Source organism: Bombyx mori, chromosome 6, assembly GCF_030269925.1.
Source record: "Bombyx mori chromosome 6, ASM3026992v2".
Taxonomy (NCBI): Eukaryota; Metazoa; Arthropoda; class Insecta; order Lepidoptera; family Bombycidae; genus Bombyx; species Bombyx mori.
The window spans coordinates 13,116,109-13,143,652 of NC_085112.1; the positions used below are offsets into that span (position 1 = coordinate 13,116,109).

Here is a 27,544-nt window from a genome sequence, read left to right on the forward strand (position 1 = left end):
TTCATGTATTGACAATATGTCACTGGTTCAAGCAACCGTCACTATCAAACACCTTAATTTCCTTCCCGTGTAGTTTGAGAATAGGAAACATAAATTATAAATAAAACAAACTCAAGCCTGAAGTTTCTTTTTTTTTTGGCGGTTGGTAATCTGTTTTTAATCCAATCTTTTTCCTCATAAAACGCAAACTTCTTTAGAATCGTTGGTATTTGAAATTCGATTAAATGAAAAAAAAAAAGACACTAAAAAAGATTATATACATTTAGACTACGAGACAATGAGGCATACTTCTGAAGTTTCACTTCTGTCGTTTGTGAACTGAATTTTTTAAGTCCCACATTCCCAACCACGGTTTTTCACCTGGATGCCGGAAAGACATTAGATATCAATATCAAACACCAAGTATCTTTAACGACTGACCACTCCACTAACGAGGTGATCAACTTTAACAGTGTGTGAATGCAATTACTGTTATCTTTCAATATACGTATACAATGTATAAACGTAACACCGAATTCTGATTTATTGATTTTATGCGTTGCCAATTGTAAAATGTGAATCTATTATTATATTAATACGCGAAGGAAAAACTTTGTATCCCTTTTTACGAAAATTGCGCGGACGGAGGAGTATGAAATTTCCCACACTTATAGAGAGTATAAAGAAGGAGTGTACAATGTTAATATTTTTTTAAATTATGCCTAAAAAATACATTAAATCGATAAACAAAACATTACACACACTACCATGTATTTTACGCACACGCGCATGCATACTATTTATTTATTGTCAAACTTTTATTCTTGACGTCTGTGGTCAAATTGAGAATAGATTAAATATTGTTTGTCTTTATTAATATTTTTCTATAGTGTAGTTATGGCGAAATTTGTGATTTTAGAATAGTTTTTGAAAATAGAATCATAATAGTGTACAAACTTTTAATTTCAATTAATTATAGTCGAATTTCGACTACCGGGCAGCCACTAGTTCATAAAATTATATATGGAGTTTAAACATGTGCTCAATTAAATTTCTCGTAGATTTCGTTTTTGAATATCTATGCAAGCACACGTGATTCTGTTACAAAGGATATAATAAAATGTTGAATTAATTTTGATTTAATTTCATTTCCCATGTTCGCTGGAAACATTGAATATTTTGTAGTTATTCTACATTCGTTTGTTTTTTCTTACAGGTAAGTTCATCTTTCAACTTTCTAGAGCAGTGGTAAAATTCCTGTAAGTATTCATTCTGAATTACAATAGGCTCTCATCGTCTCTCCAATCCATAGGTCGTTTGTGATTATTTACCATCGAATAACCGCGTGCTGTATACAAATTAAATATGTGGAGTACATAATACGTGGACTAAAAAAAATCGCATAATTATTCGACCCTAAATAATACAGTAAATAACAGCGGCTGTTTTAATTGTGAAACGATTAGGGTTGTATAGTTTTCCGGTGCAACGACGCCGCAGCGGAGGCGAGGCGCGTGGCGCGGCACTCCCACTCGGCATCGCGACAGCCATCGAGTCGCTTTGCACTCATTCACTCCAGTCCACAGCCGACTGCCGCGGCGATCGCACGCGGTCTCTTTATCGACGCGCCTCAGATGTTAGTGTACGATTACGACATCGCGGTACATTTTGAACTTTTACCGTGACAGTGAATTGGATTGTTTCGAAAATGGGTTAAACGCCCTCCCGAACGTAATGAGTCCGGGCGAGCGCGCCGCCCTAGGGCGCCGCGAACCCGCTCGCCCTCAGTATGCCAACACAGCTCCGGGTTTCCCGCCACCCTACTATCCGCCCTATGGTGTGCCGCACCCGAGTGCGTGGCTCGGCGCCCCTCTCATATCGATGGCCGGTCGTGCACCAGCACAATCCCGGAATACACCTGTTTCGAAGTTGGCTATGCAAGCGCAGGGAGCACCACTAATTATACAAAACAGAAAAAAGTTCAACATCGGATTCGATCAACGCAACCAGCGGACACAACAAGGCCATACAGAAAATGTGCAACGAGACAGGTGTGAACTTACTGACGGAAACAGGGCGCGAAACCAGCAACAGCAAACGCGTTCTGCGCGAGGCGGACGTAACAACAACACGGATGCGGTCAGTATCGCGAGCGATGAAAGTTCCGGCTCCGCTAACTCAGAAACCATGCTACCCAGGATAATAAAACCAAGAAAACGACGTAAAAAGGATAGGAAGCCGAACAACATCGTACCGCACGATTTAACGACTACTTTAGATCTCGGCGAAGTTGATCATTGTGCGGTTTCAAGCATAGGGACGCACGGCATTTATGATGAAACTTATTGTCGCGATATGTCTTTACCGTATCGCTTAGATGTCAAAGTACTGGAGTATCCGGAACCGGCACCGACCCCGTATCGAGTAACAGCACTCGGAGAGGCATTAGAAGCCACTCGTTTTGGTATAACCGAGGCTGTTTCACCAGCAGAATCCGCAGTTAGTTCGTGTCAGTGTCGGCTTTGCGACCCCGTTGGACAAATTTGGGATGCAGATTCCATTGCTGATCTACTAGATGAAAATTCTAGTGGTGATTTCACACCTACAAAGCTCGAAGATTCTATGAAAGTAGTCGGACCACTAGGACGACGAGGTGCTGATACAACGTTGCGAAGAAGTTGGAGCGATCCGTCATCTCGGGTCCCTGAAAGACGTGACATCGGCAACAGCGATAATTATTCAGCACCTAATTTGTATTCGTTATTCCCACCGGCCAGACAAGCCAGTTCACCAGAACCTCGATCACCTTTGGCGCTGGAAATATCTTCGGAAATTGTTACGTCCATGAATGGTCACCGCGACTTGGAAATAAAGCTATTCTCGACCTCGCCCCCGGCTATGAACTCCGACCGACGCTCCTTTTTCGCAGATAAAAGTGAAAGTGCCGTGAACAGATGTACAGTCGAGCGCTACGATTTCAAAGTGAACAGTGCTGTGAATAACGAATTCGATTCATGTGTCAAAGTTGATAAGCAAAAGAGTGATGTGTCAGACGAGGGTTGTTCAGTGGCACTGATGAACGGCAAACCCTCACGCAACATTTGTGATCTAAACTTAGTTTCTGTGTGAGGCGTTTGTCGTCGTTGTAGAACGTTTGTGTCGTCTTTGTAGGCTGCTAGACTCATAATTCATTTGAGCTGGACTCAAATTGTCACAGCGAGGCATACACGGAGCGTCTCAACGAGACCTGAAAATTGAGCTTCGAGATCTCCGAATCGGTTTCCTGTAGATTCTACAATTAATTTATTGTTAACCTAGCGTAGGAAACTATGGGGAACTTTATCTGGAAACACAGTGTGTCCTTTTTTTTATAATTCGCCGCTTATCACGATGCCTTCGACTTTCATGTTAGCCATTAGAAAATAAACTTTTAAAACGTCGTATTAGTTATAAACGTACAGTTATAACTCGCGACGAGTAATATACCAGTGTAGGTAGGTCACCACGACGTCTCGACTCGACTAGTTATTTTCGAAGCCGCACATAATGTCAATGTAAAAAAACACAGTCATGATTGCTTGTATTATAAATCAATTTGTATCGTAAGAGGGATGAATGTGCCGTAATAATTCGCGGTGTGCAATTAGCGTTTCATACTACTGACACGGTTCTCGCGGTGTGGCGCGTTCGCTATTGCGGTTTCCCGCGGTTTTCACCGCGCGCGTCGTTCCGGGTGGCGCCTCCAGCGAGCGCGCATCTCTTTACCGCTAATCGCTTTTTCTCCACACTCGTTGCCAAGCTCTCTCCGGCCATTATGTTTAACAGCCTTATTGAGAAGTAAACGGCAATTAAAACTGCTCACATTCACGTCTCTCATCGCTGTTGATGTCTCTACGAAATTTTCATTCGTCTCTGGTTGTTCAGAAATTATATAGAACAGACAAGGCTGTATGGGCTTAGATCCCCTTGCCTTTCGTAATAAGGAAAAATTGTAACAAAAAAAACGTCTCTTGGTTAGTTAAAGCTGTAATTTTCATTTAAAATGATTGAACGCGGCTTGTATTCTGCCGAGTAGTTGTGATCAGTTTAATACATTACGAACCGCTTCTCATTGTCAATGCGGTCACAACGAATTCTACAACTACATTTATTTGACCAGCATTCGTCAAAAAAACAACATTCAATTTTGGACATCAAGTAATCTGGTTCAATACCAGACCTAGTAATCGTTTATTGAATTTAAATTTTCCTTATCAACTTACGTTAAAATTATTTTAGGTCACCAAATTTATACCGTGACGATGGGTTTTTGGAAGTAAAAAACCTGTCATTGAATGCTTTTCGTTGCTTCATTGTCGAGTTCGGGATACCAAAATAAATTCCCTCTTTAGAGCATCTTGAATAACGCATGTTTTCAGTCGATACACCAAAAATTACATACATTTTTGAACTCGGCTGTTTCTTTGTTACGAATAGTTATCGAGACCTCTTTCACTATACTTATTTTAATTCAGATCTCACAGTCAACTCTAAAAAAATGTTCATATTTTACGTTAGTTTCATTGCGATACAGTTTTCGTGGGATCACTGAGTTTTATGAGGCTCCATAGAGTATTCTTCCCCCGAAAGTGTGTCGCAAAATTCATTGATAAATGGCGAATTGGGTACTGTTCCTTTTTCTTATGCGGTATAATATGTTTCTTGGTATTTATTTCCAATTGTGGGTCCAAAGGCATAGTACGTATACAATACCAGATAAAGTTCCGCGATGTAGATAATGTGAATATAACGATAGTAATACGACTGCAGTGTAACAGTCTCCATCGTTGGGTTTTACATTCTACTATTGTTTCTACGGTTTAATGTATTACTTTTTTTGGTTTCTTGTTGTGTTTGCTTATGTTACTGGGCGCGTGCGTGGGACGATGTGATAAATCGACTCTCGCTTCATTTTTTCTTTACGACAGGCTCCGCGTACGCTAGAAGTTATCACGGCAGGCGTATCTACATTAAGTCACTTTTTAAATGGACACCGCACCGCATTGCAGCGATATCGGGTCATCAATCCGTTGCAAGTCAATCGTAACTTGCCTTTTCGATGCCTCCAATGAACACTACTCTAACTCAAAATTTTGAAATTTTCGTTTTTCACGCAAATCGTTTCACTATGTGTTCACTATGTGTAAAAGTATTACAATTAATCATTATTGATGGGGTTCGAAGCAAGAGTAAATCAGCTAGTTACACAAAAAACCATAAATATATCTGCAATAATAAAGATTTATCAGCTTTTTTCGTTTAAACGCTCCTCCTGTAAATCTACGAATTTAGAGTTAGCGTAGTGTTCATTGGAGGCATCGTTTTGGAGTTGGGTCTCCTTCGTGTAATAAGTACTTTTAATCAAATAAAAGGAAGGTGACGATAGCTTTTAAAAATAGTAAAGTTCTTATAAACAGAATTGTATTGTATGGCGGTAGCATATTGAAAATGTCATGTTGACGTGGATTTAGAAAAACGTAAATTTAATCTAGAAACGTCGAGACTTTCCGTATCGGAGGCTAACAAGGGGCAGGGCGCCAAACGTGGCTGTAAAACTCAACGATAAAACAAACTTCAGTTTAAAAAATATAGGCTATGTCTAACTTTAACCGAGTGAATGCATTTTATACATAATGATGTAGGTTCTATAATAAATATGTCTGTGAATGTCGAGGCATGAGTTTAGACGCTCGCACACTATTTTTGTACAATAAAATACCATGTCCTGATATGTAAAATTGTAGTTTTATTTATGAAATTCAATTCGTCGATTCCTATTTAACGTATTTTTAAACACGTTCAAAAATTTATTATCTATATATTAATACGTGAAGCAATAACTTTGTATCCCTTTTTACGAAAATTGCGCAGACGGAGGAGTATGAAATTTTCCACACTTATAGAGAATATAGAGAAAAAGTGCACAATGCTAATATTTTTTTAAAATAATGCATAAAAGATACATTAAATCAATGAAGAAAACATTACACACACTACATACCATGTAGTTGACGCACACACACATGTATACTATTTATTGTCAAACTTTTGTTCTTGACGTCTGTGGTCAAATTGGGAATAGATTAAATATTGTTTTTCTTTATTAATATTTTTTTTATAGAGTAGTCTTGGCGAAATTTGTGATTATAAAAGTATAAAATACAATCATAATAGTGTACAAACTTACAATGCCAATTAATTATAGTCGAATTTCAACTACTGCGGGACCTCTAGTCTTTATAGTTTTGCAATGGTTTAAACCATTTTAACATTACGTTCGTGAATCGTGAACTTTACGAAGCTTTCGATTTAAGACAGCGGATTGCCTACCACGAAATTGGAATCGAGAGAAATTAAAACATTACTTGTCTGAAACATTGAAAACTTGTTGTAGGTGAAAATGTTTTAAACGGTTTGCTTTAGTGCTCAACGAGGTTATATTGTTGTGGAACAGCTGTTATCCGTTACGCGCACCACCTTTGTGCTTTTTGTTTGCGCTCGACAAGTCTCGGTGCAAGCCATAAGCGTATAACGGCTAACACAAAAAACGTAAAATCGATTCCGATCCGGTGGTAGATTCATTCGCGAAGCAGCTGCTCTTGCTGTTGTTAGGTCTCCTTCGGGCTTGGGCGGCTGTTAGCAAATCCCACCCCTCCTGGCTGAGCCTTTGCTCGCCCAACTGTCCTGATGAAACTGGAAAGGCCTCCGGGACACCAGTAACCCTTCAAATGGTTCGTTTTCTATTCGTTACGTGTAAGAAGAGACTAAGGTTGCCTAGGGCTGTACTAGGAGTGGTATTTGGGTTATACATGGAATACCTAAATGTTGACTAAAGTTCTATATAATCTGGTATCAAATTGAGTTATAACTTTCAAGAAAAACTTTTGTAAATAGCACCAAAAAGTAAATATTAGTCATAATAAAGTTTGATTTGAATCATACGTTTGTACCAAAACCATCTCCCGGCTACAATAAGAAAGTCAAATGACACAATAATGCTCCATAAATTTACTAACAATAACGAATTGGATAGATTACAAAATGTATTCCGTTTTTTTTTTTAATTATTCGTGAATAATTAAAGTAAAATGTATATTGATGATGAACAGTTTCAACAAATTAAAGTATTTAAATTTTGAATGCATATTTTGTTAATAAAATGATTCAGGAGTTGCGTAAATAAATTAACAGGCAGCGTAAAAAATGAGTGGTTTTATTTCAAGATAAATAGTAACATTTTGAAGTATTTAAAAAGATCTAACTATGTATTACTAAAGTATTTACCTCGTATATAATATTAAGTATCGTCATAGGTTTACAACGCATTGACCTATGAGGACACTCAAAAGGTCGCATCAAATGATAACTCACTTTTCAAAAGAATATTATAATATGAATTAAAAACAATAGTAAATTACGAGCTTAGGTCAACGACCCGCCTCGTGCTCTGCTGGAGGGTATAAATAGAAAATAATAATTATTACAGCGCATTAATATGCTTGTGACTTGCACCCGTTATTTGTTCAGCACAGAATCATATGCAGAACATGATTTATGTAGAGTTTGTTCCCCCAACAAGGACACCGGCTTGGTCAATGTCACGACACATGTTTGTATTATGATGTTTTTTCAATGTTAATTCTCATGAAACTGCGTAAATACTTTGGATCATTATTCATTTTTAATCTTCGCTCTGTGTCTTGTATTTTTTTTTACTCATAATTATAATGTCATGAAAGAAGTTGCCAAAAATACAACGACAGGCGTTCGATGTTTTCCTTATAAACAATTTTTAGAGTGTTGGCAGTCCTGTCAGAAGTACTTATTTCAATTATTCAACACTATATTTATGATTATTTTTATTTCGTTGGATTATTTGTGGAATTAAAAAGTCCACAATGATGCTTAATGCAAACTTAAATGCTTTAGCTTATCTAACAACAAAAGTGACCAATACCGTTTTCGATTAAAAGGCAATTTACTTTTCAGATAAATCAGAAAAAGTTTCACTAGTAATTTAACTTATTTCAATTTTTTTTTTTTTTATTTATTACTTCTTATACTAGAAAGTATAAAGGCGGCCTTAATGCCATAGGCATTCTCTAACAGTCTACCTTAGGGGAGTGCAGAGATGAAGCTTGGTAGGTGTAGTGTGAAGGTGATATTACTTAAACATATATTATGTGTATATATAACATACATAATACATAGTACTTAAATAAATACATATACATAAATATATAGGTATACATAAATATATACATATAAAAACGTATATAAACAAATATTAAATTAATTAATTAATTATTAAACTAAACAATTAAACTATGGTATAAAAATGATTTTGTTAGAACGTGCAGATAAGTAGTATACTTTAAAATTAGAATCTAATACTACACTCTTTACCGAAACATCACTAAAACTTCATATTAAAAACTAAAATAACGCTACTAGGTATTTTTATTTGAATGAAAAATATTAAATGAGGTTCTTTTCAAAACGTTTTCTCGCTTCAAAATTTACGCGGAGAACCAAACAAGGTCGACATTACGATTTCAATCTTATTTGCCTTCGTATTATTTCGAGATCTTTCGAAAACTTTTATTAAAAACAATTAAGTTAAATCTTGTTATTATACAATTTGTTTACCACTATTTTTGTTAATTAGTATCGATTCTGTGACCAATTTCGTTATAAACGATTATAGAAAACGAATTTGTTAATTTCAAAACTTCACTGTTCTATGGATTTTCCATACATATCTAGTATTATAGCTACTTTAATAATCAATTTTCGGTACTTTAATTATCAACCACAAATGAAATAATTGAAATTGCATTATGAAACAAATAAATATAATAGCAATTAAAATGTATTGTTCGTTTACTTCTAACCTCTAAACGTCATTTGCGCAAGCATCGCATTGAACAGATTGAGATCACGAACGTAATTGTAATGCAAAATTTTACGAAAATTACTGTAATAGCTTCAAAGGTATCATATAGGCTGCCAAGTAACACGCCAAGGTTGATGTTTTAAACTGAACTGTCATTAAAGATGACATACAAGTGATAAGTAAACGATTTTATCTGTTTCGCTGGAGACGCATTAGTCGGAGAGCTAGCAGCAAACATTTTGAGTTATAAAGTGAAAATACGGGTAAGATTTTTTTATTTTTTTATTTCGTAGAAAAGAAAATTGGAGATGTCGTCAGTTTTCCGACAGAATTATGAGCTATTTCGAGAAAACCGCCACAGTTCGTTATTTTTGCCACCAGCCTCCACCCAACAATGGAATCAACTCACTGTTCCCTTTTCATGTTTCTTTAGCTCTACAATGTACATCCTGAAACAAGGTTCGAGAGGAAATTCTTGTTAACGTTATCCAGTGCTTTTGTTTGGTGTTAGAAATACTGATATGTTTCAGGGGCGGTAATCTGTTTCCACTCGACGTGATGTTTGTTGGGGGGTCGATGATAGTGATTGCCGCCTACAAAAAAATGTGCATAAATTATTTCAACTTAACATTGAAGACTGTCTCAAAAATATATTCGAAATTGATGGTCACTAGCTCTTAGGGTGTATCTCAGTAACAAACAGTAAGTAGTACGACCGTGACCGATGCTCAGAGCATTTTCTAAGTCTCCGGTCACCGTCCTCGTCGAACCTTGCGACGAAGGGCTCGATGAGCGAATTAACCCATAGACACAGCCCATTGAGCTTCTCGCCGATATTCTTAGTGGGTCGCGTTTTTGATCCGGTGGTAGATTCTGCGAAGCACTGTTCTAGCTACGGTCAATGTTAGCAACACTCCGGTTTGAGCCCCGTGATCTCACTTACATGTTAGGGCGAAGCTGAAATAGCCTCTCAAGACTATCAGCATAGGTAGGAAAGAAAAAAAAAAAAGATTGTAATTAATTTCCACAAACAGTTATAATTTACAAGTAAGTGTGTACGTATTCGGTAAAATTAGTGTGAATGATTTGAAATTAAACGCGCCTAGTTGCAAAAAAAAAGTGGCACCAGTAATCGTAACGAGATAAGATATTAGCTGGTTACGATATTTTGGATAAGATAATTTCACATAGAATTCGTAATTAAATAAGAGATTTTTATAGTGTTATAATGTTTTAAACGCTGAGAGTTTAACTAAAATATGCATAATTTATGTAGATTAAAAGCAAACAAAAAAATACGCTTAAATAGCAAATCGAACGATACTTGTCAGTATATTAGAACGAAGTTATATTATAAAACTAACTGACCCGGCAGACTTCGTAGTGCCTCAATCGATAAATAAAAGACCTAAACTTTTGTATAAAATAAACTTAAAACAAACAAAAGGAATTTCATATTTATCTACCTTTTAAACCTTCTCTGGACTTCTACAAATAATTCAAGACCAAAATTAGCCAAATCGGTCCAGCCGTTCTCGAGTTTTAGCGAGACTAACGAACAGCAATTCATTTTGATATATATATAGATTGTATTGTAAACGGGCCCTTGATGCGTCTGCAAATTTTCAAATTTATGGGACGTCTTTATGTCGTTGAAAATGACGCTCAAATATTAGGTTACATGAAAGCGCGTTAAAGTAGGACCAGTCAAATAGTTTTTAGTTTTTCTCGTGATGCTTAAATGAAAAATAACATAACTTTATCACATACATAAACCTTTATTAACACGCACTTTGAAAAAAGACTGTGTTATAGCGGCCGCTAAATTGAGTCGTTTAGTTTAGGTGAAACGTAGTGGAATTAAGTTTACTTGTTTATTGCGTATCTTCTCGGGATTCTCAGAGAATGTTTCTAGTCATCACGGTAGCCATCTAAAATCCGTCAAAGTACTTTTTAGCTATGAAAAAATGGAGCTTAAGTTAATACTTAAAACTTATCTTATTATAATAATATAGTAAAACACTTTTTTAAACATATTATTATCCGCAACACGCTTCGTCAGATTATAGAAACAGAGTTATCAGCAACATGCTTCGTCAAAAAGTACAATACTTTCAGCTACAAGCGTCGTCATAAGTTACCTATAGGTCCAGGCTAACAGCAATGCGCGCATAGGCATCGGCTACTCAAACAAGCCACTCTGGATCGCACCCGGCCCGAAAGTACCCATTGCGCTAGCAGCATTGCCACGCTGTATGGCAATGGACAATCTCTGGATCAGGTACGACCCAGGTTTCATTGATATATAGTTATATCATTGAAATTGAAACTTCGACTTTTTTAGTAAAGCTTCAATCACCGGTTATCTTCAAGTTTTCCAACTGAGCACCAATAAGAAAACGTCTGAATTATTAACTCGTTTTAAAGGGTATTTACAATAGTCATTATTTCAATATAATTCAGTTTGATCTCATTGTGCGTTTGGCATTCGGTAACTTTTCAATCACAATTGAACGGAAACAATATTCGACGGTTCTATCTAAACCAACTAACTGAACTAACAGAAGTTAAAAGTTTACAATGTACATTTTCATGTAAACATCAGTTTTTTTTTTTTTTGTTACGTTTCCTCAGACGCAAATCTAGAGCACATTTTTAGTAACACTCGTAAATCTCGCAAGGCCACACCGTCCAGGCACGTTATGCGTTTACGTAATAACAACATATCAGTAGTTATTATGAAGCATTGCCGTTTTCCAGCTAACGCTATTGCTGTTTTATTATTGCGACACACGTTACAAGCCGCCGCGTTACATGTGCTATTACACGGGTCCGGTTTTATTGTTTTAGATACAATAATATGATACATTAATGACCCGCGTAAGCCGACAACGCGAGCAACATGAATGGCTACGCTTACCATTCAACCATCACAGTACAACGTCACTGAAACAGTACACAATAGTATTTGGTTTTGCAAGATAAACGCCTTTCGTAACCGTATCGAGAACGTGGGTACACGAATTGTATTCTGGGTTGAAATCGAACAGATCTAACTGTATGTTGGTGTTATGAAAAATTTAATGTTGCGCTCTTGTGTTACCCAGTATGTAATAAAGAGACTTCATAAAACATTTGTGTCCTTAAAAATGTCACAATAGCCCAGCTAAAGTAACAATGCCTGTTATATTGAAAGAAGAAAATCAATCTATACTAATATTATAAAGAGGAAAGATTTGTTTGTTTGTTTGTTTCGAATAGGCTCCGAAACTACTGGACCGATTTGAAAAATTCTTTTTCCATTAGAAGCCGACATTGTCCCTGATGAACATAGGCTACTTTTTTTTTTTTTTTTTGTTTCATGTGTGTTTTAATGTTTCCGAAGCGAAGCGAGGGCGGGTCGTATATAATAAAGAGCTTCATAAAACATTTGTGTCCTTAAAAATGTCACAATAGCCCAGCTAAAGTAACAATGCCTCTTATATTGAAAGAAGAAAATCAATTTAGGAATATAATTAAACCGTGCAACTCACAATTGGCGTGTAGCGTGTTTTCAATAACTCAGCTATGTACACATTGTAAGGCTGGTAGAGTTTGCGCACGTGGCTGCCGACCTTGCGACCGTTGCGTGGCCATAAATCGCGATCCCAGTGTCGCTTACAATGTAAGGTAAACATCATACTATATGTCTAACTCTGAAGATCATAAAGAACCGGTTTTATATATCGAAGCTCATGAGTGGCAAATGGACCTAAATTGTGCGACTAAGGGGTTGTTAAAACGAGGTTAAAATTCCTTCTTCAAATTATGCTTGTGGAGAGTATTAAGCGGTAGGCAGCGGCTTGGCTCTGCCCCTGGCGTTGCTGAAGTCCATGGGCGACGGTAACCACTCCCCATCAGGTGGGCCGTATGCTCGTCTGCGTCCAAGGGCAATAAAAAAAATCTTATGAAGGGATTAAATCGTCATTACTGAAAAGGTTTTTAGTTCTTAATGCGCAATTTAAACAACGAAATTTACGAGATGTGAATATCTCAGACTTATTCATCGAGTTTTTTCAATTGGTGATTCATAATAAATTATATTATAGTATTAGTATTCTGCAGTTCATGGTATGTACTTGGAACATTTAGTGAGGCTGCCCAACAGACAATCATTTAATTACTTGACCTTGCTATTGACACTGATGACAGGTAGTTTTGTCATCCTATTTGTCTGCCACTGAAAACTGAAAACTCTGTCCTCGTTAAGGTTTTTTGTTTTTCCCTATTTGTGTAGTCCTCCAGACTTCGGTTGCCCTTTATTCCTTCAGAGCTCGGAATACTTCAGACTACAAAATTAAATTAAGTGCTTGAATATTATTTTTTCAGTGAAATGGTTATATAAATATTCTATGAAGACTCGTGAATTATACTTATAAAGTGTAATAAAACAGCGCTAATGTCTGTATGGGATTCATACAGAGTTGAATGAAATAAAATGATCATTAAATTTGTAGATGACGTGGGAAAAAAATCGATAAGAAGTATCATGATCGGCGGATGTACTAGTTGAAATTTAATGCACTAAACAAGAAAATTACCTTGAATGATGTATATGATGTTTCATAAATTATATGATATACGATAATCTGATGATGAGTAGTCGCCGTCATTAATTTCTGGCCCAAGTGTTTTACTCAAAGCAGAGATCGCTGTTCCCAGATTGACCAAAATTAATTTTGATTGGACTGAAAGCCATTACGCATGCCTCTGATGCGAAATTTGAAATTAGCATTCGCTTGTTTTCATATTTCTAAAGTAAATTTCCAAGCGGTTTATGTTTCGTGAATTCGCCATCTACAACAAATGGCACCTGGCGGACAATTACACGTCAACCGATTATGTCATTACATTAACTGATTTCTAATATCTAATCTGGAAGGAATCACTAGATTATAGATTAAAAACCCAAATACATTCGCACTAGTTCCAATCATCCGCCCACCTACGAGTGTTCATCAATTTAGATATGTAAACGAATCCACCGTCTCTTAGAAGCCAAACGCCAAACAGTAGCAATATCGTTTCACTTTCTAAGCACAGCCGCTACGAACTGATATAGTCAGGTAACAGCTCAACACTCGGGAAACAACTTATCGTCTGTCCGCACGTCAATCTATTAGGTTTTAACTATACGTATACCACATATTTATACGGAATTGTGTATATTTGTTGTAGTTAAATGTTCATAAAGATCTAGTACACTAATCTCTATATATCAAAACTAGCGACCCGCCCTCGCTTCGCTTCGGAAACATTAAAACACACATGAAACCAAAAAAATAAAATTTAAAAAAATTTAAAAAAAAGTAGCCTGTGTTCATCAGGGACAATGTCGGCTTCTAATGGAAAAAGAATTTTTCAAATCGGTCCAGTAGTTTCGGAGCCTATTCGAAACAAACAAACAAACAAATCTTTCCTCTTTATAATATTAGTATAGATGAATTGCTGTTCGTTAGTCTCGCTAAAACTCGAGAACGACTGGACCGCTTTGGCTAATTTTGGTCTTGAATTATACGTGGAAGTCCAGAGAAGGTTTAAAAGGTAGATAAATATGAAAATTCTCGAAATTAAATAAAGTTTAGGACTTTTATTTAATTTTATCCATTGAGGCACTACGAAGTCTGCCGAGTCAGATAGTAGTTTTAATGATAATATGTGTCGCTGTGCGGTTAAAGGTCTGTCTCCTCAAAAACCTACATGTTATCTGGTCGCTTCCAATTAACCATTGCTTTCGAGTTGTTTGCGTCATGTTTGTCATCATGTCAATATTATGTTTGATAGAAATATATTTTTTTAAATAATGATTTTAACTCTGTCTGTACAAAGCCGCAATTTTGTAGGTAAACATCTAAATACTTATAAAGTATTATTTTCTAAGTAGAGTAAAACTTGATCCTATTTAGACAGGATTCGTTTTCTTGTCGATAACAGAAGGCTGGCTAGAAAGCCGAGTCACTTCCGCTCGGAAGTTTCTATCGCCTTTCACTCGCTCTTAACCGCTACAACGAGTATCTCTAAAGCACTTTATTTAGCAAACTTTATATCAGACTTATATTCAGTCATTTTTATCTAGAATCATACTACCGAGAGCTACAGTCGTGAATTGTTTTAAGGTAACTTCATTGTTGTGAGCCTATAAACCAACGCGTTATCTGGATTCTGATTATAATGACAGAAAATCTAAATCTGTTTCCCACTTCAGACCGTACAGGTCGTGAACTTTTCTGCCTATCGCATCAGTTTATCTTAAAACAGAAAGCGAACCAAATCGAGTAATTACTGTAGCTAATGTTAAATTTATTTACTTAGAGAAAATGACACAATCCTTTACTTAATTATTTATTACGTAAGCTTCCCCAACGGGGCTTCGCAGTTTTCGTTTCTTGAATTCATAAATAAAATGAGATCATTTTCGTATTTATTATCACAGTTACTAATCTATATATATAAAAAATGAATTACTGTTCGTTAGTCTCGCTAAAACTCGAGAAGGCTGGACCGATTTAGCTAATTTTGGTCTTGAATTATTTGTGGAAGTCCAGAGAAGGTTTAAAAGGTAGATGAAAATGGTCGGAATTAAATAAAAATAAAAATTTTGTTTTTCTTTTGATGTGTCCCCCGTCGGACGGATTAATTTTGTTTGTTTTAAGTTTATTTTATAGAAAAGTTTGGGTCTCTTATTTATCGATTGAGGCACTACGAAGTCTGCCGGGTCAGCTAGTATATGTATAAAACAGTATTAATAACAAATACTTGGAACTAATCGGCTTAATGTCCTTAATCTTGTACACGGTTTTATGTACAAGCCGTACGTTAAACCAATAAACTAAAAGCAAAGCTAAGAGGATTAAGTGATGTGACTTAGTTACTGTTTGCATTTTCGTTTAACACGTGCTACCACATTGCGATCGGCCAGATAAACATTAAATGCCTCTACGCATTAGTACAGACCCGTGAAAAGTGTAATGATGTATTGAAACGTTAAAAATTACATCGAGGAACAAAATCATCGTAGATGTCAAGTACATTGATCATCTAAAAACTAAAAGATAATCTTATTAGTGAAAATTATTATCACATAAATGATTTACTTAGGGACGACGTTCACAAATAAATGAATTTTTTAATTATTTGTTGAATTATGGATGAATAAATGGTAAATTATATCTATACTTATAATATTATATTATATTATCAGCTATACTAATACTAATTATATTATAAAGAGGAAAGATTTGTTTGTTTGTTTGTTTCGAATAGGCTCCGAAACTACTGGACCGATTTGAAAAATTCTTTTTCCATTAGAAGCCGACATTGTTCCTGATGAACATAGGCTACTTTTTTTTATTTTTTTTTATTTTATTTTTTTTGGTTTCATGTGTGTTTTAATGTTTCCGAAGCGAAGCGAGGGCGGGTCGCTAGTAATATCATAAATTCTTGCACTGCACTAAAATTCGCATATCAAATAATGACAAAGCGTACACGCTGCTTTTAACTTATGTAATAACTCATTTTCACTATGCTTAGCGAATAAATGATTCTTTCTTTATTTCTTTTTTTGCTCATCAGAGCCATAGGAGGTTGTTGTTTGTTATAATAAATAAAAAGTAAAACAAGTGGATTCTTTGGTCGTTTTAAAATGAAAACGCTGTTGACCTTTACGCTTGATAAAGAAAAGATAAAGTTAAATAGATAGCTCGATTTATTTAAAACGGCGAAAACATTTTTGTTTTCACATAAAGACGATTCGAGTCAAATGAATATTGTTATTTAAGGGGACTTATCCTGGACTCGGGTCGTCGCACGGAATACGATCCAGCAAATCATTTAGATCTGTTGTGAGAAGCGTAAGCCAGTTGTCATACAGCGACAATGTACTGCGTTGGGTGTTTAATGGCGTGTCTCAAGTTTGTTAGTGTAGCGATGTCGATGATTTATACCTTGCTAGCTTAGTGTAAGCTTGCATTTTAATGAACTAAATATTACCGATTTGCTGACCCGGCAGGCTTCGTAGTGCCTCAATCGATAAATAAAAGACCTAAAGTTTTGTATAAAATAAACTTAAAACTAACAAAAGGAATCCGTCCGACGGGGAACACATCAAAGAAAAAAAAATGTTATTTTTATTTAATACCGAGAATTTTCATATTTATTGTAACTTTTAAACCTTCTCTGGACTTCCACAAATAGTTCAAGACCAAAATTAGCCAAATCGGTCCAGCTGTTCTCGAGTATTAGCGAGACTAACGAACAGCAGTTAATTTTTATATATATAGATTTGAATATTCGTAAAGCTTATCATCGTACTTATAGGGACTGGCGAATTTATCGACAAAATAATTTTTTTCTAAAAAAAATAGACGGTAGTTAGCACAATATACAAATGTCGAAGAATAACACCTTAGTCGTCCGTGATCACGAAATAAAAACTGTAAAGTACTCGAAACATAACAAATAATATGACGATAATAAAAACTGGAGCTAAGCCGTAAAAAAATAGTTTAAATTTTATGACGACTCGCGAAAACCGAAGAAAATACTAATTTAAATGTATTCATAATAATTTTATGTCAGGAGTTCGTCATCTTGAATATAATACTGCGCGCGTCCCAAAAACGATCAATCTTCGTGTTGCTTCAATTTGTTTGTCACAGGGTCGACGCACCCGTGCCTTTCATTACGACGATGCACATTTGCGTGGACATCAAAGGGAATCATTAATTGATGCAGTGCGAATGTAAGTGTGCAGTGTAACTATACTGAGACCTTACAACTTATATCTCATTTAGGTTGTAGATGTGTCTGTGGGCTACAGTAACCACTTTTTTTTTTTATTGCTTTGATGGGTGGACGTCCTCACAGCCCAACTCACCTGGTGTTAAGTGGTTATTGGACCATCAAGTGGGCTGTGACCTCGTCCACCCATCTAAGCAATAAAAAATAAAATTACAAAAAATATTGAAAGCCTTACGTCGGCATTCAATGTTTCGATGCGAAAATGTTTTGTTGTTGCCTAAGTGTAGGTACAATCTTTCTGGACAGTCACCTAATAAAGCATTCAACGTACGTCACCGGGTGAACATTTCAATAACAAAACCATTCCCGTTTTATTAACCAACTAGCGACCCGCCCTCGCTTCGCTTCGGAAACATTAAAACACACATGAAACCAATCAATATAATAAAAAAAAAGAAAAAAAAAGTAGCCTATGTTCATCAGGGACAATGTCGGCTTCTAATGGAAAAAGAATTTTTCAAATCGGTCCAGTAGTTTCGGAGCCTATTCGAAACAAACAAACAAACAAATCTTTCCTCTTTATAATATTAGTATAGATATTTGTACAAATACATGATTTTCCGTTTTATATTCTTTGTCGTCGATTTGCTTTTAAATGTAAATTACAGTGATTGTGGTTTATAGTTTGCTTACATTCGCTTGTCCTTTCAATTAGTATCGGTTGTATTACTCTTGTTTCATTGCGATTGTTTCTATTCGAACATTACTTTCATGTCGTATTGTTGGAACATATTGTGAGTAAGCCCCTTTTAATGAGATTGAACGTTCGTTATAAACTTGATAATTTATTTGGGGAATGGTAAAATGTTTGTTCACTTGATGATTATATTAATCACTAATTAGTTAATCTAGTCTTACAGTTGAAACAGTAACTTAGTTAACAGTAAACAGTAAACCCTAATTGTTATATTTAAAAATAAACTTTTTAGCCATTTGTGCCCTTTATACCCTTTTTTTTTTAATCAAATATTTTTTTGTTATTATTTTTGATTTCATTCGATTCACATTATGTTTTGAGAATTGTGACGGCGAAGCAATACAAATTCTCCACAACATTTGAAGTATATTTTAAAATTTTGTCAAATAGATTATTGAGCTTACAATTTACTTGGATTTAAGTGGTCATAGAAGCTAGATAATTCACAGTATGAATGCCGTCATTTACCCTTAGACATGAATTCAAATTCATTGAACAACAGTTTCGAAGTGGTACAAGTCCGAAATACACAGGTTTTTTGTGCGTACCCAACAGTACCCATACGACTCATACGTATAAATTATCACCAGTAAGTGTTTTCAATAATATGAATCTGATTGACCGGTCTAATAAAGAATTCATAACAAATCGAACTCAAAACGTGGTTAAATAAAGGAGCGAAAAATTGGATAATAACAAAATGTATTTTAAGCCTCTCCTGTCTCTCTAACGACAAATTATTGACGGCCGAGTGTGATTTCATAATTTTCACTAAGACGTCTCGCTCGGGCACGGCCCGATAAAGCTGTCTCTAGAGAAAGCCGATACTGTGTTCGGTTTTCCAGTGTTCTTGCACTTATCCAATGAGTTTCAAGTTACAGGAAATAGCGTCGTTTCGAATTTCACATTTGAGAGCTGTTTCTTTTTCATTTGGTTCGTTAAAAAGGCAGACCAGATACACTTAGTGTTGATAATGTCACTGAAACAAATGAAAAATCTATAACTTTAGATAAATGACAAAAGTTTTCGTTTTATTTCAATTAAAAAGTTATCCAATTTATTTTCACAGTGGTGATTTGTGTGTTTTTTTGTTACCTCTGCTTAAATATATGCAAGTCATTATTCATTGACGATCAGGTTATTGTTGAAATTAAGCAATCGGAAACAATTTATCCTTGTACTCGTGGAGTAGGCATTTAGATTGTAACACATTTCCAACAAGTAAACATGTATTATCTGGTAAATATGAGGCCAATGCCGTTAGATCAATTTGTTTTAGATAATAAACATTTGTCATAAATATTCGTTATAGCGAAGTGTTGAATGTGTTTTGCTGTGGTATGTCGTCTTGTGATTTGGGTCATACGTCATTATCCATACTCGTACGCAACCGCACCGGTCCGCTGGTATATACGAGAGCGATATGAAAGTTGCTCTCTCGTGCTGCAATTGATTCACTCTGTATAACTGGCGTCTGCAATCTTCGATAATATTGGAAACTTTGCTACGCTTCGTTTTAATCTTCTATTAAATCTCAATGATCAGCTATTTTATATATAAAGATTTTCAATCTGTATTCGTGTTGGCGAACAATATTTCTGCGTCATCACTACATAGTATAAAACAAAGTCGCTTTCTCTGTCCCTACATCCCTATGCTTAAATCTTTAAAACTACGCAACGGATTTTGATGCGGTTTTTTTAATAGATAGAGTGATTGAAGAGGAAGGTTTACATGTATAATAACATCCATTAAATAGTGGAGAAATCAATAATAAATTACAGTTTCCAAAGCGAAGCCAGGGCGGGTCGCTAGTTATATAATAATTTCAGAAATTATCTGAATTGAATCTGTACAGCTTTATACCAAAACCTTCGTCTGGATGAGACATAATTAATGCAGTTTGATCGCCTTCGGTCATTTAGTAATAGTTCCACAGATTCGCACCACTAATTCAGTAATTACTCATGTTTTTATAATCCGCTCAGTAGTACCGCAACTCTAGTTTGTATAGCTACGCCTAATGCTGGAAACTATAGCCGCGGTCCTCTCAAGAGAGTTTCTTATCTTATCATTTGAAACTAAAACGAGCTAACAAATATACTTAAAGGCCGGGAGACAGATAATGTTAAAGCTTTATGAAACTGTTGTAGATTACGAAGGTCTCACCAAACAACAAAGGCGACGATAAAAGTCTGAGGGAGGTCAACGTTATCTCCTTCCTTATTTGATTTGGGGTCGTCTACGCTTTCAGACAACGAGAAATGAGCGCGTGATAAAATATATATTTAAGTCGATTACTGTATTAATGATGTACGGGTCGTTGAACCTTAGGTATTTCATTCACGTAATAAGGACATTAAAATAAATTACAAGTAACGTTACATGCATATTTTCATGCAAATATTCGTCGTACGTTTAGCGAGTGAAAGCGCCTATGCGAAGTTGGATTTCATGCATGTACCTACCAATTAAAACATGCAAAACTATTAAAATTTACATATCACTGAATCGAAAGCTGTTTCGTCAAGCTTCGCTTAAATGAAAGCAATCTTGTTGATCAAAAGTATCCAAACAATTATGGTAACTTTTATTTTATTTTACTACTACGATTACTTTTATGTGTTTTTAATATATAGACGGATTAACAAGCCACTCACCACTCACACGGTTATGTGGTTACCGAAGTCATTACATAGGATGTATGCACACACTATGAATGCCTCCCCCACCTTGAAACATGAGGTCTACGCTAGAATTGTATAGTAAAATGTTCTATACCCTTTAACTTTAACCCTTTAAACTGGAGAGCGTGACAGCTTTGTGGCAGAACTAAGCAGGATAACTAAAAAAATGTACTAATTGATGATGAAGAAAAATAATACTTATGTTTGATTTTCAGTAGACGATGTATTAGTTCTACGTGAACGAACCGTGTAAAAATAAAACAATTTGCTGACTTTTTTTTTTCGTTTTGATACTGCAGTTATGATCTTAAGTGCGAAGTTGAGAAAAACTGCAACAACTGATACTATGATATGATCTTGTTTAATTGAGTAAAAGACTACCTAAATTAAAGTCCTGCATGACCGCTGAGGTCGGAAATGAGAAATAGCAAAACTTCAAACAAACACAACCTTGCTTATAGACTGTTAACGAGTTTCCTTCTCCGTATCGGCAAGTTAAAATCTGGAATGCGTCTAGAAATTGTATTACCTGAAGCGGCTTCCTATCTGCTAATGGCGCTGCATGTCTCGTGTTGCTTTCAGGATATCGAACGGGTACATTAATAGACTCAATTCGGCTCCTGGACGTTGATACGGGCCGCACGTGATCGACTTGTACACAGAAATTGACGTGGAGCGTTCCTTAATGGAGTACACGTGACGACTTTGAATTCGTTACCAAGACAATAATAATAACGTATTAAATTTTGGTATAATGAAATGTTAGAAATGCGTTGCGATTTTCGATTTGGAATATACGTATTGCCAAGTAAGTGGCGAAGTCGGATGTAGGAACTGCATATTGCTATTGTTCTGTGTTTTCGTCAATTTTAAGGGCACGAACGTAGTCTTAAATGTGCTAGTTGGTCTATAATGTTCTATAGGACTACTAGTTTGGTGCGAATGAAGTTAAATACATATCTATTTTTACGTAATATTTAAACAGTTTAACTGTTAAATTATTATCAATTCAAACAAAAATAATAATTACATGGTGGTAAGACGTCTTGTGAGTCCGCACGGGTAGGTACCACCACCCTGCCTATTTCTGCCGGGAAGCAGTAATGCGTTTCAGTTTGAAGGGTGAAGCAGCCGTTGTTCTGTAAAAACTGAGACCTTACGACTCACGTCTCATGGTAGGTGGCGGCATTTACGTTGTAAATATCTATGAGCTCCGGTGACCACTTAACAGAAGGTGGATCGTGAGCTCGTTCACCCACCGTTGGATTCTTGCAAATGGTATACAGCGAATATTATTAACCGAGATTTTCGCGACGCTTTTGACACGTTGAACGCCATACCAGAATCCATGTTTAGAATCCATTGGGTCGCGGCGGATAACATGTGTCTGCCATTTGACATCTCACAGAAAATAATAAGTAGTCACTGTTTCCGTAAGTCGCCCATTACTTATCAGTTATTTCTTGACAATATTTGCACAAAAACATTTCAACGACGGACGATTCTTGGTATATTGGTGCGACCTTAAAGGATGCCGTAGACTATCTATCATACTACCTGGAGCCACTGCGGTCATCCACAGTGCGTTTCCAGAGGTCTTTTTTGCCACGTACCATCCGGCTATGGAATGAGCTCCCCTCCACGGCTTGGCTCTGCCCCTGGCATTGAAGTGCATGAGCGATGGTAACCACTCACCATCAGGTGGGCCGCGTGCTCGTCTGCCTACAAGTGCAATAAAAAAAAAACACATGGTGTCCGTGATGGCGATCAAGGTGCTTAAATGTGCGTACGCCTGTTATCGATCGCATTACGGCACCAGCCTTCTGTAGGTACTTATTTTGGGTCATTGGTGCCGGTTCAATTGGGACCGCCGCCCGTTCACCAATGTAAACTAATTCAAAAAGTTACTCGGGGTTAACGTTCAAGACAAACGAAGCTCGACCAATCATGACGGGCGTTCGTTAGCAACTTTTCCCTTAACGTATTTCATTAATGGCGCCCATAATTTATATTATCACTTTCAAATAATAATAATAATAAAAGCAACACAGTAGCACTTTTAACGTTCCGTCAAATTGCTTCATCAGTACATAAATTATGGACGACTTTCTCAAGATTATGACAGGTGTAAATGAAGTGTTTTAATGGTATTATTGCCTTTGGCGTTGCGCATCTGACCCGAATACATTTATGTATGTGTGGTAATGTTATTTTTATGTGGATTTTGGTATTAAACTATGCTACATTGTGGGACGTACAGATTATATAGAGCCTTTTGTTATGATAAAATTTTCGGAAATCACCTTCGAGTCTTCCACAATTTGGACGAACTGTTGAAGGGATCGCCAATATATACCTAGAGGACGTTGTTGCGAAGGAAATTACGTCACGTTTGAATTTAATTACACAGCAAATAAATTTAAATTTATAACGTTGGTTTTCACAGCACCTGCCAACTAATTATCGTGAAGCTGTTTGATTTTAATCGCTACGAATATGTGAAAGTGCGTGTAATAAAGATGGAAAGAGGAAAATTTGTGATCAGATGTCGTCGATGATTTCTGGTGAGGTCTACAAATGCTCTTGTCGTGAATCCTTAATCATGCGTCCCACCCAGTTCCATGTGTAGTTTTTTTTATTGCTTGTGTGAACGAGCTCACAGCACACCTAGTGTTAAGTGGCTACTGGAGCCCATAGACATTTACAACGTAAATGCGCCACTCAACTTATATAAGTCCTAAGGTCTCAAGTATAGTTACAACGGCTGCCCCACCCATCAAACCGAAACGCATTACTGCTTCACGGCAGTAATAGGCAGAGTGGTGGAACATATATCGATGGGTGGTACCTACCCGCGCAGACTCACAAGACGTCCTACCACCAGTAATTACGCAAATTATAATTTTGCTGTTTTGATTTTTATTACACGATGCTTATTCCTTCGCCGTAGAAGTCAATCGTGAACAATTACTTACATTTGTCTATAAATACACTTATTTCTGTAGTTGGTTATGCCTTTTGTCGAAGTTATGAAATAAATAAATAAATAAAAACAGTTTATATCGGCTACTGTACGTAAACAAACATCGTCTGCTAACAGTAATTTTTAATGATCACATTTAACAGTGACTTGTGTTTATGTGAAACAAACAAATATTTATTGATATTGCTTTGGCAACATTTGTTGTACCAATAGGTACAAGTAAGCAACAAGTTATCGTTGGTTATTGCACATGAGTGTAAGAGCATTTTCATCGAAGCTGACTCAAACCGACCGTGTATGGAAGTGAGGTCGTATCGTTTACCCTATACTATACACTAATATCGCGCTTGTTACATAACAGTTCAATAATCGGAGCCAAATCGGAGAGTTTCAGACGTGGCGCCTCAACAATACGGTTCCTTTTCGTTTGTCGGGTTTTGATATTTCGATTATTTGAGTTTACCGGGCTGTATCGGCTGGCGCGTAATGAAAGCTTTTGCCATAATACCAATAAAGTATGCCCACGCAATCTTATCAACGTCTCTGTCAATGTTATTTTTACCTTGTTTGAATAGATAATGCACGTTGTAACGGTTGAACATTTTTTTTTTGTGTAAGCGTATCTATGGTGCTTATTCCGTACTCCATACTTTCAATTTGTTTTTAAGCGATTTCTAGTTTTCTATTCACAGATATTTACATTTTTTTTATTTTACAAAATTGTTGCTTATACGAAACAAAACCAATAAGTATTGAATTGGTTTCGGATGCGACATTATGGGTAATTTACAGTGATCCAGTGATTAGCAACAGTTTGTGGATCAAAAATAGTCAGCGTGATCTTATCAAATTTTTAGCGTACGTTCTGTGTCTAGTGATGTATATTCCAAGGTAGACAGTGATGTAGAGACCGTGTCTATGTCTACAATGAGGAAAGATGGCGGGTCTCTGAGTGCTATACCAACATAACGCATCGTTTTCACTTGTAGTATTTATGACGTGAATCAATTATTTGTTCCAGCCTAAAGACAGATAACTGTTACGTAACACACGAGTGCTTCGATTTCATGTCTTAAAGTAAATGGTAGCATGATGATCTTTAAGCTTGGTTGATACCAGATAACCTGTGATTTCGTGTCCCCATCTAAGGTAATAAAAACTACTTTGCAAACGAACTGGTCCCTAGATCCCAGTCACTAATTCTGTGTAAAACTACATTTATTACTCACTGAAATCGCAAGTAAACATTTCTTAGCCATCAATCATGTGGCTAGCTCATACTCAGTGCGTAGTATTTTCGTATCAAGGCTAGTGTTCGCCCGTAAACGTCACATTTAGAGCTAGTTTGTTTAGCTTTGTGTAAATCTACTACAGTTCCACTTAATATTGGCTGCAATCAAATGGCGCCGCCGTGTTCTCAAGGCCGTTTTGTTATTCGTGATAATTTGACTACATGTGAATTCTAATTTGATATTTCTATTAGTATTTAAATACGCGACCAGGTAACTTTGATTTCCGGGTTTTGATTTGAAAAATAAAGCTTATTTTATATATAAAATTTATAAAAGTGAATTGTCGCATTCAGCATTGTCATCAGCAATGACAGAGATAGAGCCAATCCGCTGTCTGCTGCTAAGTAAGATTTACTCCCTAAAATAGCAGTGTCTATCGAAATGAATTCTCCAGTATTATAATCCATTATAGCAACGGACTCAGACTTAAGGATGGAATGCAATGAAGAACAAAAAAGGCCGACATGAAAGTGTTAAAAAACTAAAAAAGAAATATCCCTTCGAATTTGACTAAATTATCAACAGGTTTTGTTGAAAAACACAGGGATCCACCTTTATTATAGTTTTTGGATTTTTTGTTAGGCATTTCTTTTCATAACTTGCACGAAGATTTTTTGCGACTCCGAAGGAAAACCACAAGCCGGTAGCGATTTCTCATTGATCGAACTCGCGCTAAAACTAGATTTATCGTCTGTTACATGCCTCGAAGATACGTAGCGTTTGTTATAAGACCACGCCGTCTTAATGATAGCCCCCCAACTTTATTTATGGCCCGCCACAACTGTTGTTACAATTTAACTCTGTGTTACCTGCGAATTAGTTGTACGTTCCTATCAATTTAATGTTCTTAACAGCAAAGAAAATAACTAAAACGCGAGCAAAATTGAAAATTCGTGAGCTGCTGCTATTCCTGGATAACCTTTGAACGGAAGATTCCAGTTAGGTAATTCCAGTTTTATGCCGTTTAAAATAATAAAACTCTTAGTAATCGACTCACACCATTAAAGAAGGAAGTATACTGATTTATTTATTGTGTTTAATCAATACTTTTTACCGCGACTGGTTTTCATAGGATGTAAAAACACCAAACGAATTTGCCTCAAGCTAAATTGATGTTTAATTTTAATTTTATGGATTCCCATCTTGTTTTTGTGTGATCGCCTCAGGAGAAACCAATTTTAAATGCGATAAGTTACTAGCTACCGTGTTGTGTACAGTGAGGCAATCTTAAATGCTATAAGATAGCAAAATTAACTATTAGCCGAGCTTGATAGTTAAAAGGCTACCTTTTTTTAAATAAATATTAAGACACATTATACTTGATGTCTGTTGCATAAACTTTATAAAGTTAAAGTAAAGAGTGCAGCAAGATTGGATATCAAATCTTATAAAAGTAAATATTGTTAAAATACCTAAATAAAATTTTATTATTACATACCAAAAAATGTTTCGGCTACATCTAGTTACATAACAATTTGACATTACAATAGATGTTAATGATACCTTCATAATGCTTTAATCAATAAAAATAAAACAAATCGAAAATCGAAGATCAATCAAAGTACATGTCAAACAAAACAGAGTGGTATCGTAGTGGTCGCGTGACTCGACACAATTCCACTCCGGTGGGGTGTCCCGGAACCACGGGAGATATCTCCGCCCGCTTACCCACGTCAATCGTGTCATGTGTGCCGCACTATTACACGCCACATTTCTCTGCATCGGCCATATTCATACGCAGAACCGCCACAAGATTATCCATTATAATTAAGGGCTTTAATATCTAATCCTCGCAAGCTATCAAAGAAGCCAACTCGGTCAAGTTACGTGGATTAAGCGAGCGAAATATATACGGCGAAGTGCCTTCGGAAGTTAATTAACCACTGTTACATTCTATCTTGAGATCTCCAAGTTTTAAGTCCTGTTCTCGATGAGGTTTCTAACTGAGCTAAAGAAAGGAATTAAAATTACATAATGACCGATAAGTGTCGACGAGCTTAGGACGTACGCCCATAAAACTGCAGTTAATGCATCGACTGGCTACGGATCAAAGATGTAACCGGTGACTATTTAAAACAAAAAGAAAACCAGGAAGCTGCTGCATTCCGTATTCAACTTCAATGTAAGGAAACG

The 27,544-nt window shown here is 36.2% G+C and overlaps 2 protein-coding genes across 3 annotated transcripts in view; both read left to right on the forward strand.

The window, feature by feature from the left end:
• Positions 1 to 27,544, forward strand: part of LOC101745857 (CCR4-NOT transcription complex subunit 6) — a 229,576-nt gene that overhangs the window by 48,325 nt on the left and 153,707 nt on the right. The gene's annotated exons all lie outside the window — the stretch shown is intronic.
• Positions 1,457 to 5,756, forward strand: LOC101740768 (uncharacterized). Its single transcript, XM_004923492.5, has one exon. The coding sequence runs from the start codon at positions 1,714 to 1,716 to the stop codon at positions 3,106 to 3,108; it is 1,395 nt and encodes a 464-aa protein (XP_004923549.1). The 5' UTR covers positions 1,457 to 1,713; the 3' UTR covers positions 3,109 to 5,756.

Excerpts from the sequence above, each read along its gene's own strand:
- LOC101740768 (XM_004923492.5), top strand. The coding sequence starts at position 1,714 with ATGAGTCCGGGCGAGCGCGCCGCCCTAGGGCGCCGCGAACCCGCTCGC.